Raw genomic sequence first — 13,412 nt, 5'->3', positions numbered from 1 at the left:
CTTTAGGCTTTACCTGACACTAAAGTGATCAACGCAAGGTTCATCAATAATCTCTTTCTCTGTTTGTGCTCAATTGATGCATTTTTTGTGGTGTCTCAGTCACCCGTTGATGTAATTTAATTTGTTTTTTGTTTTTTTATTATTATTACTATGTATTTCTTTTTGACATTGGAATATACAGTAGTAATAGGATATAAAATCAAAACAGATCTTAAAATGGCAAGAAAGTATACTGTTTTTCTTTTTTTTTATGAAATGAGATTATAGTAGGAATTATAGTATTAGAAAAAAGTTTTAATTTTTTTCTCTCTGCGTTAACAATTGGTATAGGGTACAATATGGCACATTGAAAAAAGATACCATGCAGTGTATACATTAGGGTTTCTTTTAAATTGCAGTACAAAGAACTACTGGTAGCAGAACAAAGTAAATATTTTAAAATAAATTACATCTATAACATGAATTAATTGCCAATATTAACTCCTGCACAGAGCTGCTGTTGTGCGAGTGGGTGCAGACATCCTGGGATTATTTACTGGAAAATGTGTGGATTTTTAACCTTTTTTAAATGCAATGTTATTTCATACAATGGTTTTAAATGCAAAAGCCAACATCTTGACTAGGTTCTAAAATGTAAACTGTAAAATTATGTACTTAAGCACAATTTAAAGAGACACATCTACCTACCATTTTCATATATACCTTGAAAACTACTGTAGTGTGACCATGGCCTACGGATGATGTCACTAGTTCAATTTCTTATCTGCAGGAGTGTAACCTAAACATATTTTACATGCTAATTTTCACCTTATCATTGACCCAGAAAATAGACTGAAAGTAACTGGATAGATTTTTCTACATATTAACTGCATAGGCCTATGTCCCACTACATTCATTCACACATTTTGAAACCTTTGGCCTCTAAAAGGTCCACAGTACAGTAATGGTATCATACTGAATGATTACCGCATCCAAGTCCCATGGTATTTACAAGGTATGAAAAAAAAACATGGTAATGTCATGGTACTATTTGATATGTTAAAGAAATAGTTCAATCAAAATGAAAATTCTCTTTTCATTAACTCACCCTAATGCCATCCCAGATGTGTATGACTTTCTGTTTTCTGCAGAACACAAATAAAGATTTTTTGAAGAGTATCTCAGCTCTGCCGGTCCATTCAATGCAAGTGAACGGTGGCCAAAATTTTGAAGCTCCAAAAAGCACATAAAGACATTATAAAAGTAATCCATGTGACTCCAGTGGTTTAATCCATGTCTTCTGAAGAGATATGATAGGTGTGCGTGAGAAATAGATCAACATTAAAGTCCTTTTTTACTATAAATTTACACTTTCACATTCTTCTTTTTGTTTTTAGCGATTCACATTCTTTGCATCAACACCTACTAGGCAGAGAGGATAATTTATAGTAAAAATGGACTTTGATATTGATCTGTTTCTCACCTACCTATCATGTAGCTCATATATATCATATATTCAGAAGTCATGGATTAACCAACAGAGCTGAAATTTTCTTCTAAAAATCTATGTTTGTGTTCTGCTGTAGAAAGAAATTCAACACATACATTACAAATCAACACATACACTACAACAACAGTTATTGAATAATCAGCCAGCACAAAGTAGTGACCATTCTATCGCTTTTATTATTTCAAACATACATATAAAGAGATCACTTCAAAAGGGGGAGGGGACTAAAGAATGAGGTTTACTGAGGGGGCAGGATGGCCTTGGTTTTCTCAGCCACAAACTTGAGCATGTCTTCAACATGGGTCTGGACCATATCGGTAAGGGGGGCGACCTGAGCCTGAACAGAGGCAGCCAGAGGCTTGATGTGGTCCTCAATGTTGCTGGAGAGGGGTTTCAGCTGCTCCTGGAGCTTCTCAACCATGGGCTGGAACTGGGCTTTGCTCTCCTCAAAGTAAGCCCTATGACAGAAAAAAGAGAATTAATCAATTTGAATTCAAATGAATAATAACTGTGTTAATCGTTAACATCTTTTAAGTTCACAGTTAATCTGCAGATTTCACCACAGCATATGACAATGATGAAGCTCATGGACTTACTTGGCCTTGTTGGCCAGCTCAGGGGCCTCAACGTTTTTAAGAGTGTCCACGAGGTCCTGGAAGTACTTGGCGATCTTGTCAAGCTCAGCAGGAGTCTCTCTCTTGACTAGAGATACTGACTCGGACCCTGGAATAAGAGCAAAGATGTTTTAACAGTACAGTCTTATTACAATCTTAAATGCCGTTACATTTATTCATTTAGCACTTTTATCCAAACTGACTTACAAATGAGAATATTACATGCAGGGACATTAATCTTACCTACTTAACCTAAATCAAATGAAAGATTCTATGGCTGGATATTACATTATCTACAAGCCACTTTGTTATGTTAAGTATTTTACAAAGTAAAGACAATGTTACCATATTGCATACCCAAGAAAATACATTTCTTGAGAGCTCACAGGCTCACAATATGGTTCGAAGTCTTACCAATAGCCAGGGCGACAACAAGGATGGTGATGAGGGAGAATTTCATGGCTGCAAATTGGGTGAGACTTGCCTGTGCAGACTGAGACAACAATTATTTTTCAGGTTAAGGCATATTTCTTGTTCATAAGTATATTAAACATTTTGGAACAAAATACAGATTTCAGAGATCAGAATGTCCATAGGAGTAATGTAGCTGCAGGCTTACCTTAAGTCTTCTGGTTCTTAGACCTGATGGTGAGTTCTCAAAGGAGTTGTGGGTTTTTATAGTCCCAGGACAGTGTTCAAAGGGTGTCCTGTGCTGATGAACTCATCTCTATAGACTGAACCTTTAGGCTTTACCTGACACTGAAGTGATCGACTCAAAGTTCATCACCTGATGACTTCATCACATTTGTGTGATGATATCGCAGAAGTATATTTCACACTTGTGGAACTTAATAGATACTAAAGAGATGGGTTAATGAATTGTGTACTGTTACCAACTAGTATACCTTGTTTAAAATATCCAATAATTTATAATATCAGACAGGCCTCCCCTGACAACATTAATGAAGAACATAGACATAACTTAATTTTAACTATGGATAAACTCTAGAACTGCCATAGTATATACAGACCCTCCATTAAAAAATAGATAACTAGACAACTATTATTATGAAGTATTAATTAATTATTATAGTTTACATACTAGAGACGTTTATGGGGAGAGCTTAAAAACTGAGTTTCAATTTTTAACCCTAATTATCTATAATGTCGGTAATTGATGTAACTACTGTGATGGACTATTCTTATACTTTTAATGAGGAAATGTTATCACAATTAATAGACTGCATTAATTACAAAGGATATTGTTCATTGTTGGTGCATAATATCTTTCTCTTAAAATGTCCAAAACCAACGAGTATAATGCCATATGGGTTTTTTTCATGAAACCTACAATATATACTACCCCTTAATATGCTTTGACAGAAGGGGACAATGTGGCTACATGGCATACACCAACACCAGCCAGCTCAGCCATTATTCTGTCACAAACTGATTGGGTTTATCTAAAACTGTGGAGTAGGGAAAATATCTGTGATCAGGCCTTCTTGGTTATCTTGTCCCTCTTTAGCTAATAAAAGGATTATTGGGGTCCAACGTTTTGAGCAAGCTCTGAACTTTACACTCTCTTAACAGGTCACTGTCGAGTAGACCCATATTTAAAGCAGATTTATAGAGTAATACCATATGTGTATACAGGTAGTTGCCATTAGATGTGTTTAAAAAATTTATATAACACATTTCCCCCCGCTGGCCTTCTCAATGGTCTTCTCAAAGGGTGCTTGGACGAGAATATTTTTGAGGCAGGTTGGGTTTATATTATCAAATCAAATTAATGTTAATGTAGTGTACAACAATAATCGTTGGAAGCTCAAGCTCAAAAATTGAAATCATAATTATAGTTAAAAGTTAATGGGAAAGAAATATATACTGTGTATAGGCCTATAAATTGGAAAATACTGACAAATACTGACAAAATGTTTAGGTGACAAAAAGAATATAAAAAAAGAATTTGGATTCTTTCCAGCGACTTAAATTTGTTAAAAAAAAAAAAAAAAAAAGGTCACAACAAGTGAGTCTTTTTTGTGTTATGAGCTATTTTCCATAAAATAGAAGTGATGGGAGATGGTAACACCAGAGTTCTGTACTGAAGAAAGAAAACGCTGCCTGTAACATATACAGTATTTTTAGGCGAACCCAGAAAGCTATTTCGCCATGGGTTCCCTCAGGATTTTCCTATGGGTTTTTATAATGGCAGTTTTGGATTTATGAGTAAAATCAGGTCTGTGGTAAATATTGCTTGAAGATATTTGGACACTTTGTTCAAGAACATAAATTACACACAGTCATGCCTCAAACGTGAATTTTGAAGCCACCAAGTTGCTAATTAAGGACTACACTACCACAAGCTTGCGACTGTACATGCCTGACTAGACAGAAAACCACTGTAGTTCTCATTTAGCAACTTCTTAGCAACATACACTGGTGGCCAAAAGTTTGGAATAATGTACAGATTTTGCTGTTTCGGAAGGAAATTGGTACTTTACTTCACCAAAGTGGCATTCAACTGATCACAAAGTACAGTCAGGCATTACTGATGTAAAAAACAGCACCATCACTATTTGAAAAAAGTCATTTTTGATCAAATCTAGACAGGCTCCATTTCCAGCAGCTATCACTCCAAAACCTTATCCTTGAGTAATCATGCTAAATTGCTAATTTGGTTCTAGAAAAACACTTGCCATTATATCAAACACAGTTGAAAGCTATTTGGTTCGTTAAATGAAGCTTAACGTTGTCTCTGTGTTTGTTTTGGAGTTGCCACAGTATGCAATAGACTGGCATGTCAATATTAGGTAAAAAATGGCAAAAAAGAAAGAGCTTTCTCTAGAAACTCGTCAGTCAATCATTGTTTTGAGGAATGAAGGCTATACAATGCTTGAAATTGCCAAAAAAAAAAAAAAAAACCTGAAGATTTCATACAAAGGTGTACACTACAGTCTTCAAAGACAAAGGACAACTGGCTCTAACAAGGACAGAAAGAGATGTGGAAGACCAAATGTACAACTAAACAAGAGGATAAGTACATCAGAGTCTCTAGTTTGAGAAATAGATGCCTCACATGTCCTCAGCTGACAGCTTCATTGAATTCTACCCGCTCAACACCAGTTTCATGTACAACAGTAAAGAGAAGACTCGGGGTGCAGGCCTTATGGGAAGAATTGCAAAGAAAAAGCCACGTTTGAAACAGAAAAACAAAATGAAAAGGTTAGAGTGGGCAAAGAAACACAGTCATTGGACAACAGATAACTGGAAAAGAGTGATATGGATCTTAACCCCATTGAGCTTTTGTGGGATCAGCTAGACTGTAAGGTGCGTGAGAAGTGCCCGACAAGACAGCCACATCTATGGCAAGTGCTACAGGAAGTGTGGGGTGAAATGTCACCTGAGTATCTGGACAAACTGACAGCTAGAATGCCAAGGATCTGCAAAGCTGTCATTGCTGCACATGAAGGATTTTTTGATGAGAACTCTTTGAAGTAGTTTAAGAAGTTCTGTACATTCTTTTCAAATTGTAATAGTAATTTTTCACATTATTAATGTCCTGACTATACATTGTGTTCAATTGATTGCCATTTTGGTGAATAAAAGTACCAATCTCTTTCCTTAAGAGCAAAATCTGTACATTATTCAGTGTACCTTTTTTTTTTAAAAACAAGACAACTACAAAGTTCACATTTGGGGTATGATTGTGTGTGATTTTATGTTGTAGAACAAAACGTCTTCAAGTAAAGTTTACCACAGACCTCATTTTACTCATAAATCCAAAACTGCAATTATAAAAAACAGAAAAATCCTGAGGGAACCCATAGCTCGCAAATGCTATTTTTCTGAGGGTTTTTGGACTACAACCTGACCAGCTCTATGGCTTTGGAAACACTTTGGTCAAAATGATTATGTTCGCAGTAGAAGTTGTATGTGGTACAAAATTGTTAGCTATAAGCTAACAAATGAAAATTTTCGTCCATTAAAAGGACAACAGACCAAATTTCGTTTTCAAGCCAATCAAATACATAGAGGTTTGAGGTTCCAAAACAGTAGATGGCCAAATACTCGAGCAGCAGTTGATGCGAATAAACGAAGAAGAGGCAGCATCGCGTTGTACGTTCTGCGCATGCTCGAGGCCGCATTCTCATTCACGCAGGCATCATGGCGGACGTGTTGGATCTTCATGAAGCGGGAGGGGAAGACTTTCCTATGGACGAAGATGGTGAATTTTCATTTGTATTCAGATGCTCCAAATGTAGCTTATTTGTTTGATATTATATTACCTCGTAAGTTTTCGAATAGTAAATGCTCGGGTTAATTTCCGGTGGGCCTGTTGCTGTTAGCGAGCGTGCTAACCGCTAGCTAATACAAACAACTCGCGCGTTTCTGTCTTCATCGCACTTCATCACTATTATTTTGTTTTTATATCTCTTAGTTTTTTGTTTTTTAAACCCTTGTGCGTCAGTTTAAAAAAAAGTTACTCCGAGGTGCTTAGAGGACAAAAATGTCTGCGTCAGAAAACTGCCATAATAATATTATATATTGTTTTCCACTTTAAGTGAGTTAATTTTTTTTTTTTAACCAACATCAGTCCTGATTATAACTACCAAATATTCATTCATTTTCAGGATTATGGTTGTTTTATAATGGCACTGTTGTTTTTTATAAAAATAAATAAAATACAAAAAAATTATTGTCCATATACTAAATGCTAAGGGTTTTTTAAAAAAAAAATAATAATTTTTTTAATTATTTTTTTATCATCATCACAGTCTGGGATATACCAGTGATTAGCAACAACATTGATTTTGATGCATTATTATTTTTTGTGCAGTGTCAGAAAAGCAAAAAACAAACAAACAAAAAAAAAAACAGTACCTTAGAGGACAGAAATGTCTGCATCAAAAAACTGCCATAAAATATATTAATATTATTTTACACTTTCACTGACATAGATTTTTTTTTAACCAACATCAGTCCTGATCATAACTACCAAATATTCATTCATTTTCAGGATTTTAATCCTTTAAATGCCAGTTTGTTTACATAGTGCCACTGTTGTTTTTTTTACACACACACAAATGTCTCAATACACACATACAAAACACACTCTGACATCCATACCAACACACCCACACAATTTTAGCTGCATCATTTATTCAGCTGGCCTGCAGTGCTCTATAATACAGCAAACAGAAAATAGGGAGAAAGCATGTATTTGCTCCATAGGCTAAACATGAGAAAAATGATGCTATCTGGTGGAAATATTAAAAAAATAAATTTTGAAGTCAGTGCTCCGGAATGAAAGCATAATATCATAGAATTCATGATTTTATGCTTTAATGGCACTGGGATCAAATATTGCAATTTTAATGGGTTTCAATGAGGACATTATTGTCCTTAAGATACTGAGTGTAACTATTTTGTGTACACGGTGTATTATAGATGTATTATAGGAACTGAGGTTGAAATATCAAAATTCCCCCAAAAATACACACCTTCGGCAAAATTGATGCCGTTGACATCAACGCAGCCGGAATGATCGAAAAAACAAAATTGAAAAAGACAAAAATGTCCTGAAGGTCGCACAAGGGTTAATCACCAACAAGGTAATTTCATCTGGTTGTGTAGGACTTATATTGCTCAGATTTGTATGCCAATGCTATGTTGTTATAATTATGCATGTCAATTTGTGCGCCTTTATTTAGTCGTGGAAATAGTGCAATGGTTTTGCAACTTTCAGTTTGAGTAAATCCTTTAAGTTATTGCTTGTGATTCTAATGTACTGTAATCATGACTTCCTTAACTGTTTATTTTAATGACTAACTCTCCTGTTTGTTGTGTTTACCCTACAGAGAGCATTCACAAGCTAAAAGAGAAGGCCAAGAAGAGAAAGGGTCGTGGGTTCGGATCAGGTAAGTCACCACCTCTTCATTTTTTATTTTTTTCCTCCCATGGCTCTGTGAATCATTATTTAATGGTGTTTGTTTTTTTTTTGTTGTTTTTTTTTTACCACACAGAGGAGGGAGCAAGATCTAGAGTCAGAGAGGACTATGACACAGTAGAACAGGACGGAGATGAGCCTGGACCACAGAGATGTAAGAGTAATGTGCTGCACTGGATATGACATGCCTACGAGTCTGTTAAAATCTTCTGAAATAACTCAAGACTAACATTTCACCTCTAGTCTGTAAAGCCCTCTTTAAATGTATGCTGTGATGTCATTGCAGCTGTTGAAGGATGGATTCTTTTTGTGACTGGTGTACATGAGGAGGCGACTGAAGAGGACGTCCACGACAAGTTTGCAGAGTTTGGAGAAATCAAGAACTTGCATTTGAATTTGGACAGAAGAACAGGTTACCTTAAGGTTAGTCAGATTTTTAATTCTGGGGCTATGTAATATTTTTTATGATCTTTGGTGTATTACACTTTTTTTTTCTTCTTTTTTTTTTTTTTATACAAGATCTTTTGAATTTTATCAAAATCCTTTTGTAGTTTATCTGCCACAGCTTGAGTCTGTTGACATTTGCTTTGTGTGTGTCGTACATTATATAATACTCACTTTGCATATATTTCTCTCTTTATTGTCCCAGTGACTGCTGTTCATTTCCTGTGGCATTTGAAATAGTAGTTGTGTTCTGTGGCAACAGTGAGACAACTGTTAGTTTGAGGTTTACTTGGTGAATTTATCATGCTTCTGGAAGGCTTTTTTGCCTCCATGCAATTCTTTGGAACAATATTTAATAATTTTCAAGAAAATGCACCAAAATGATAATACTTGCAATATTTACCTACATATAACTTTACTGCAACATTTTAATACATGGAAAATGTCATGCGATTTTTGAATGATGATGCAAAAAGAGTTGAACCAGTTTTAATTGATTCGAATTTGATTAGGCCTAATTGAAACAAAGTTGAAGGTGCTTTAAAATGGCTATCTCTGAAAGGAATAGTTCACCCAAAAATGAAAATTCTCTAATTTACTCACCCTCATGCCATTCTAGATGTGTGACTGACTTTCTTCTGCAGAACACAAACAAAGATTTTTAGAAGAATGTCTCTCTGTAGGACCTCTGTACGTCCATACAATGCAAGTGAATGGTGAGCAAAATTTTGAAGCTCCAAAAAGTACATAAGGGCAGCATAAAAGTAATCCACATGGCTCCAGTTGCAAAACCATGTGCAATCTAAGTGATTTTGGGTGAGAACAGACCAAAATGTAACTCCAATTTCACTATAAAACTTAACATCACTTAACATCAGCAGTCTCCTTGGCGATCATGATTTCAAGCTTGATTACATTTCCTTGCGGCATCTAGTGCTCTGCACATGCATCAAGCACTAGAAAGCGTCATGACGGTGCCTAGAGACTGCAATATGAAATTGCAATATGTACAGTGAAAGGGAGTTACCTTTTGGTCTGTTCTCATCCTAAATTATTTGGATCACTTCAGAAGACCTGGATTAAACCTCTGGAGTCATATGGATTACTTTTATGCTGCCTTTGTGTTTTTTTTTTAGCTTCAATGTTTTGGTCACCATTCACTTGCATTGTATGGACCTACAGCGCTGAGATATTCTCCTAAAAATCTTCGTTTGTGTTCGGCAGAAGAAAGTCATACACATCTAGGATGGCATGAGGGTGAGTAAATAATGAGAGAATTTTCATTTTCGGATGAACTGTTCCTTTAACTCCTAAACTTGTAAGTCTTGAGAAAATGAAGAGTTGTGCAATTAATCCAACAGTCTTTAAGAAATGTAATAGAAAAACTAAATAGTGCATTAAAATCATTTTAATATTCAAGACATTGCTTATTTAAACATTGCCCACAAAATTATGTTAATATGAATATTTATTGTAATGTCTAACCCTACAGACTAGTGATAAACACAGGGCAACACCTCAGTGTGATTGAGTTTGTCCACCAGATGGCAGTGTTTTAAAGAAAACGGTTTCTTACAAAACACTTGTCATTAGGGTCAACAAGGGTTGACCCACAAGTTTAAATTCAGTTTGACCAAATAGCGTTGTGTTTGGGCAGGCATTCCAACTATTGTAAATAGTGTTGACAACATAATTTTCCATGACAAGGGAGATTTCATTTAGGTCTGCGTACTGCCACAGCAGTCGCTACATGAAGGGAATGAAGCACATTCTGGACGATTTCCAATAGGAAGTGAGCATCCCTATGCCCTACTCACTCCGAAAGACAAAGCCCTTGAATGGGGAACTCCGGAGGGAGCAGGGCACTTGCCTCTCATATATGGCCATTTGATGAAGGGAGTAATGAAAGACATACGTCACTTCCTCGTTATCTTTGCCTGAAGTTTTTCTCGTGCTGTTTTTATAATAATAATAATAATATAGCTGTGCTACATAAATGTATATTAAAAAACATGAATGAACATTTCCCGCTGAAAGTTATTTGGTGCACAAGAGGTCTTAATAATAAATAAATAAAAACAAACCTCAGGGTGTGTTGACTACAGGAAAAATGGACCCTGTTTTTGGAGTACCTCTGCTTATGGCTGTCTACTATCTAATATATGAGGATGAATGTAAACTGCGGAGGGGGAGACGCATCTGCTACAAGGGCTATAGTGCTTGCCCGAGTATTTGAACATGCAATACATTCTTCCTGACAACCTTGCTTCAAAATATATCGCGAAGACACGCCACCCAGGGTCACGTAATCATAAATGGTAAAATTACTTCCTTGAAGTGACTATCACATGTGCCCTTCCGTAACAGCTTTGTGGAAGGGCCCTTCATGGAGGGGTTGAGTTGCTCACTTTTGTTTGGAATGCCCTTTAGTGTGCCGTACCCTTCCCCCAGTGCCCTACAAGGGCGCAAAAACGCTGTTTGGAATTCGCCCTCTGTTTTGTAGTTGAAATTGTACATTGTTTACATTTGCAAGCTGACAAAAATTATAATGCAAAAATATGTTTAGATTGTGAAAGTCTTCTGGAACCAGACGAAGGATCCTTTTGAGTAAGAGTTCTCACCTTATCTTGCACTCAATGAGACCTTGTTTTTCATAGGGCTATGCACTGGTGGAGTATGAGACCTACAAAGAAGCCCAGGCAGCGATGGAAGGGCTGAATGGCCAAGAACTTATGGGGCAACCAATCAGTGTCGACTGGGGCTTTGTAAGAGGACCCCCTAAGAGCAAGAGGAGGTAACTCAGTTTCTTATCCTGTTAAATTTGATTTATATACTCCCACAGACTTTATTTGTAAGGGAGATTTGTCTTCTAATGCAGTTGTTAATGATGCAGGTGCTTGTAAAACATGACTAATGGGGCAATGTTTCCTCTAGGGGTGGAAGGCGGCGCAGCAGGAGCCCTGACAGACGGCGACGTTGATTTTCCCTTATTTCCCACCAGTGTCCGTTTCCCAGCCTGTCGCTTTATAATTTCAAGACAGTTTGGTGTTCGAATGGAGTGTGTGTGAATTTCTCAAAATAAGGATTTTAGTGTTGCCCTGGTCAGAGAGGTTTTTTTTCTTAACTGTTAGTAACTTTTGAAGAATGCAGAATACTGCTGAAGCATATGTGTTTGATTTTATGTAGTTTTTCTTTTTGTACAAAGTGGCAGTACATGTAATTCTCTCATTGGAATCTGTGTCATGATTAGTGATTTGTACACTTCCAATAAATTAATTTGGATTTACCTCTTTGTTTTGTGCCTGTTTTGTTTTCAGTCAGACCCGATTTACCAGATATTTCACAATGCTTCTTTGGAGAGGAATTTACATTGGCTTGTCATGTATTAATATTTCCAGATCACATTACTTCTTAATATGTTTATTTATCAGCAAGAATGTTTTCTAACCTTGGCTGTCATCTGTGTACACATGGCATTGCTTTTGTCACTGTAACGTACTGTATGTTGCACAGAATTTAGTCAAAAGTTTGTTGCTTATAAAATAGTATTTGACAATAATCGTCTCAGTAGCGCATCAGAATTATTCAAGGTTGGTCAAGAAAAACCTGGAAGCATCAGGTCATTTGTGGTAATTTCTAAAGTAGATATAAATGTTTTTGGTTTTGCCGAGATCTAAAATCTTTAAATAGCTAGAAATTGTACTTTGCAAGTGCAATTTCTACTGTATTTTTAAAATCCTCATCCAGTAATCAGAAACAACTGGAAAACTTGTAGAATTCATTGGTCAAAAGGAGTGGGAACCCTGATTATTTGAAGTAATATGTGCTGAAATTATATTTTATTATATATTTTAACAGAAATGCCCAAGGTAAATTCATAAAGACTGGGTAAAAAATTAAATACTTTTGTCTAATAAAATAGCAATACTTGGTTTTTAAAATGTTTAATGGAGTGCTTCAGAACTTTTTTTTAATTTTTTGAGATATCTGTACAAGATAATTAATTTTAGGTGCATGCAGCATTTGAACAGAAGTCTGCTCTCATTGGAAATTCCTGAATCAAATGTCATCTCGATTATGTAATGTCTTTCAGACCACTTAAATGTAGATGTAGAAATTTCCACATAAATGTTAGGTGTTAACATGTCATCATACAAAATAACGGACTTCTGCAAACTGCACTCGAGTCTCCTCTGACTGTGTCAAGCAGAGGTCATGCTGTCACAACATGTGGAATTGATGCTGATGACATTTATCCAGCATCATCATCTTGAGCATCAGCAAATGACGTCATTGCGTTGTCATTTGAGTGCCATAAAGTTGGATCGACGTTGGACTTTAGATATACAGAAATAGTCGCAAATTTAGGGACCGTCTCTAAAGTTACAAGTTGCATAATAGTATTTGAAGCATATCACCTACTGTCACAAAACCAACTCAGAAGTGTTCATCTAGGTGTCAGCAATAATGCACACCTTATAGATTTTTTATGTCTATTAAAATAAACTGTCAGATCATATGTAAACATTGCTATGTATGTCCCTACTGAATAGGCTCATACACAAAATATACCATAATTTGAAGCTCAAAAGCATTTGAACAGAATGACTTAGAGACATACAACCAACTCCAAAGTGTCCAGCTAGGTGTCAGAAATAATGCACACCTTTTAGATTTTTCATATACCTAGCTGAGCACATTGGAGTTGGTTTTGTGACTGTACGTGATATGCTTAAAATGCTACTGAAGTTAGAAATGTGTACACCAATGTCGTATGTAACTTTAGAGATGGTCCCTAAATTTGTGTCTATTTCTGAATATCGAACGTCGAGCCAACTTTATGGCACTTGTCATTTTGATCAGTTTTATTGTTCAGAGGCTCCTCGAACCGGTGCCCACCAGAGAATGTGGTTAA

At 36.0% G+C, this 13,412-nt stretch overlaps 2 protein-coding genes across 2 annotated transcripts; one reads left to right on the top strand and one right to left on the bottom strand.

Annotated features, from left to right (window-relative positions):
• Positions 1-1,652: 1,652 nt before the first annotated feature.
• LOC127453236 (type-4 ice-structuring protein LS-12-like) lies at positions 1,653-2,735 on the bottom strand. The gene is made up of 4 exons (XM_051719485.1): positions 2,723-2,735; positions 2,518-2,596; positions 2,086-2,212; positions 1,653-1,947 (listed from the first exon to the last, which is right to left on the bottom strand). Exons 2-4 carry the CDS (start codon positions 2,561-2,563, stop codon positions 1,728-1,730), a joined length of 393 nt encoding a protein of 130 aa, XP_051575445.1. The 5' UTR covers positions 2,564-2,596; positions 2,723-2,735; the 3' UTR covers positions 1,653-1,727.
• A 3,495-nt stretch (positions 2,736-6,230) lies between these two features.
• LOC127453233 (RNA-binding protein 8A-like) lies at positions 6,231-11,783 on the top strand. Its single transcript, XM_051719479.1, has 6 exons — positions 6,231-6,331; positions 7,965-8,024; positions 8,130-8,207; positions 8,340-8,476; positions 11,155-11,291; positions 11,432-11,783. Exons 1-6 carry the CDS (start codon positions 6,271-6,273, stop codon positions 11,475-11,477), a joined length of 519 nt encoding a protein of 172 aa, XP_051575439.1. The 5' UTR covers positions 6,231-6,270; the 3' UTR covers positions 11,478-11,783.
• Positions 11,784-13,412: the final 1,629 nt, after the last annotated feature.

The sequence above is a fragment of the Myxocyprinus asiaticus genome, chromosome 15, assembly GCF_019703515.2.
Source record: "Myxocyprinus asiaticus isolate MX2 ecotype Aquarium Trade chromosome 15, UBuf_Myxa_2, whole genome shotgun sequence".
Lineage (NCBI taxonomy): Eukaryota > Metazoa > Chordata > Actinopteri > Cypriniformes > Catostomidae > Myxocyprinus > Myxocyprinus asiaticus.
Note: the sequence above shows the minus strand (reverse complement) of the source record. Positions and strands in the feature narration are given on the sequence as shown.

What these genes read in the sequence shown, in the direction of transcription:
- LOC127453236 (XM_051719485.1), bottom strand. Translation starts at nt 2,563, where the DNA reads ATGAAATTCTCCCTCATCACCATCCTTGTTGTCGCCCTGGCTATTG. An exon ending in TGTTGTCGCCCTGGCTATTG is followed by an intron (nt 2,213 to 2,517) that starts GTAAGACTTCGA and finishes CTCTTATTCCAG; the next exon opens with GGTCCGAGTCAGTATCTCTA. An exon ending in GAGCTGGCCAACAAGGCCAA is followed by an intron (nt 1,948 to 2,085) that starts GTAAGTCCATGA and finishes TTTCTGTCATAG; the next exon opens with GGCTTACTTTGAGGAGAGCA.
- LOC127453233 (XM_051719479.1), top strand. Translation starts at nt 6,271, where the DNA reads ATGGCGGACGTGTTGGATCTTCATGAAGCGGGAGGGGAAGACTTTCCT. An exon ending in CTTTCCTATGGACGAAGATG is followed by an intron (nt 6,332 to 7,964) that starts GTGAATTTTCAT and finishes TTTACCCTACAG; the next exon opens with AGAGCATTCACAAGCTAAAA. An exon ending in TGAGCCTGGACCACAGAGAT is followed by an intron (nt 8,208 to 8,339) that starts GTAAGAGTAATG and finishes ATGTCATTGCAG; the next exon opens with CTGTTGAAGGATGGATTCTT.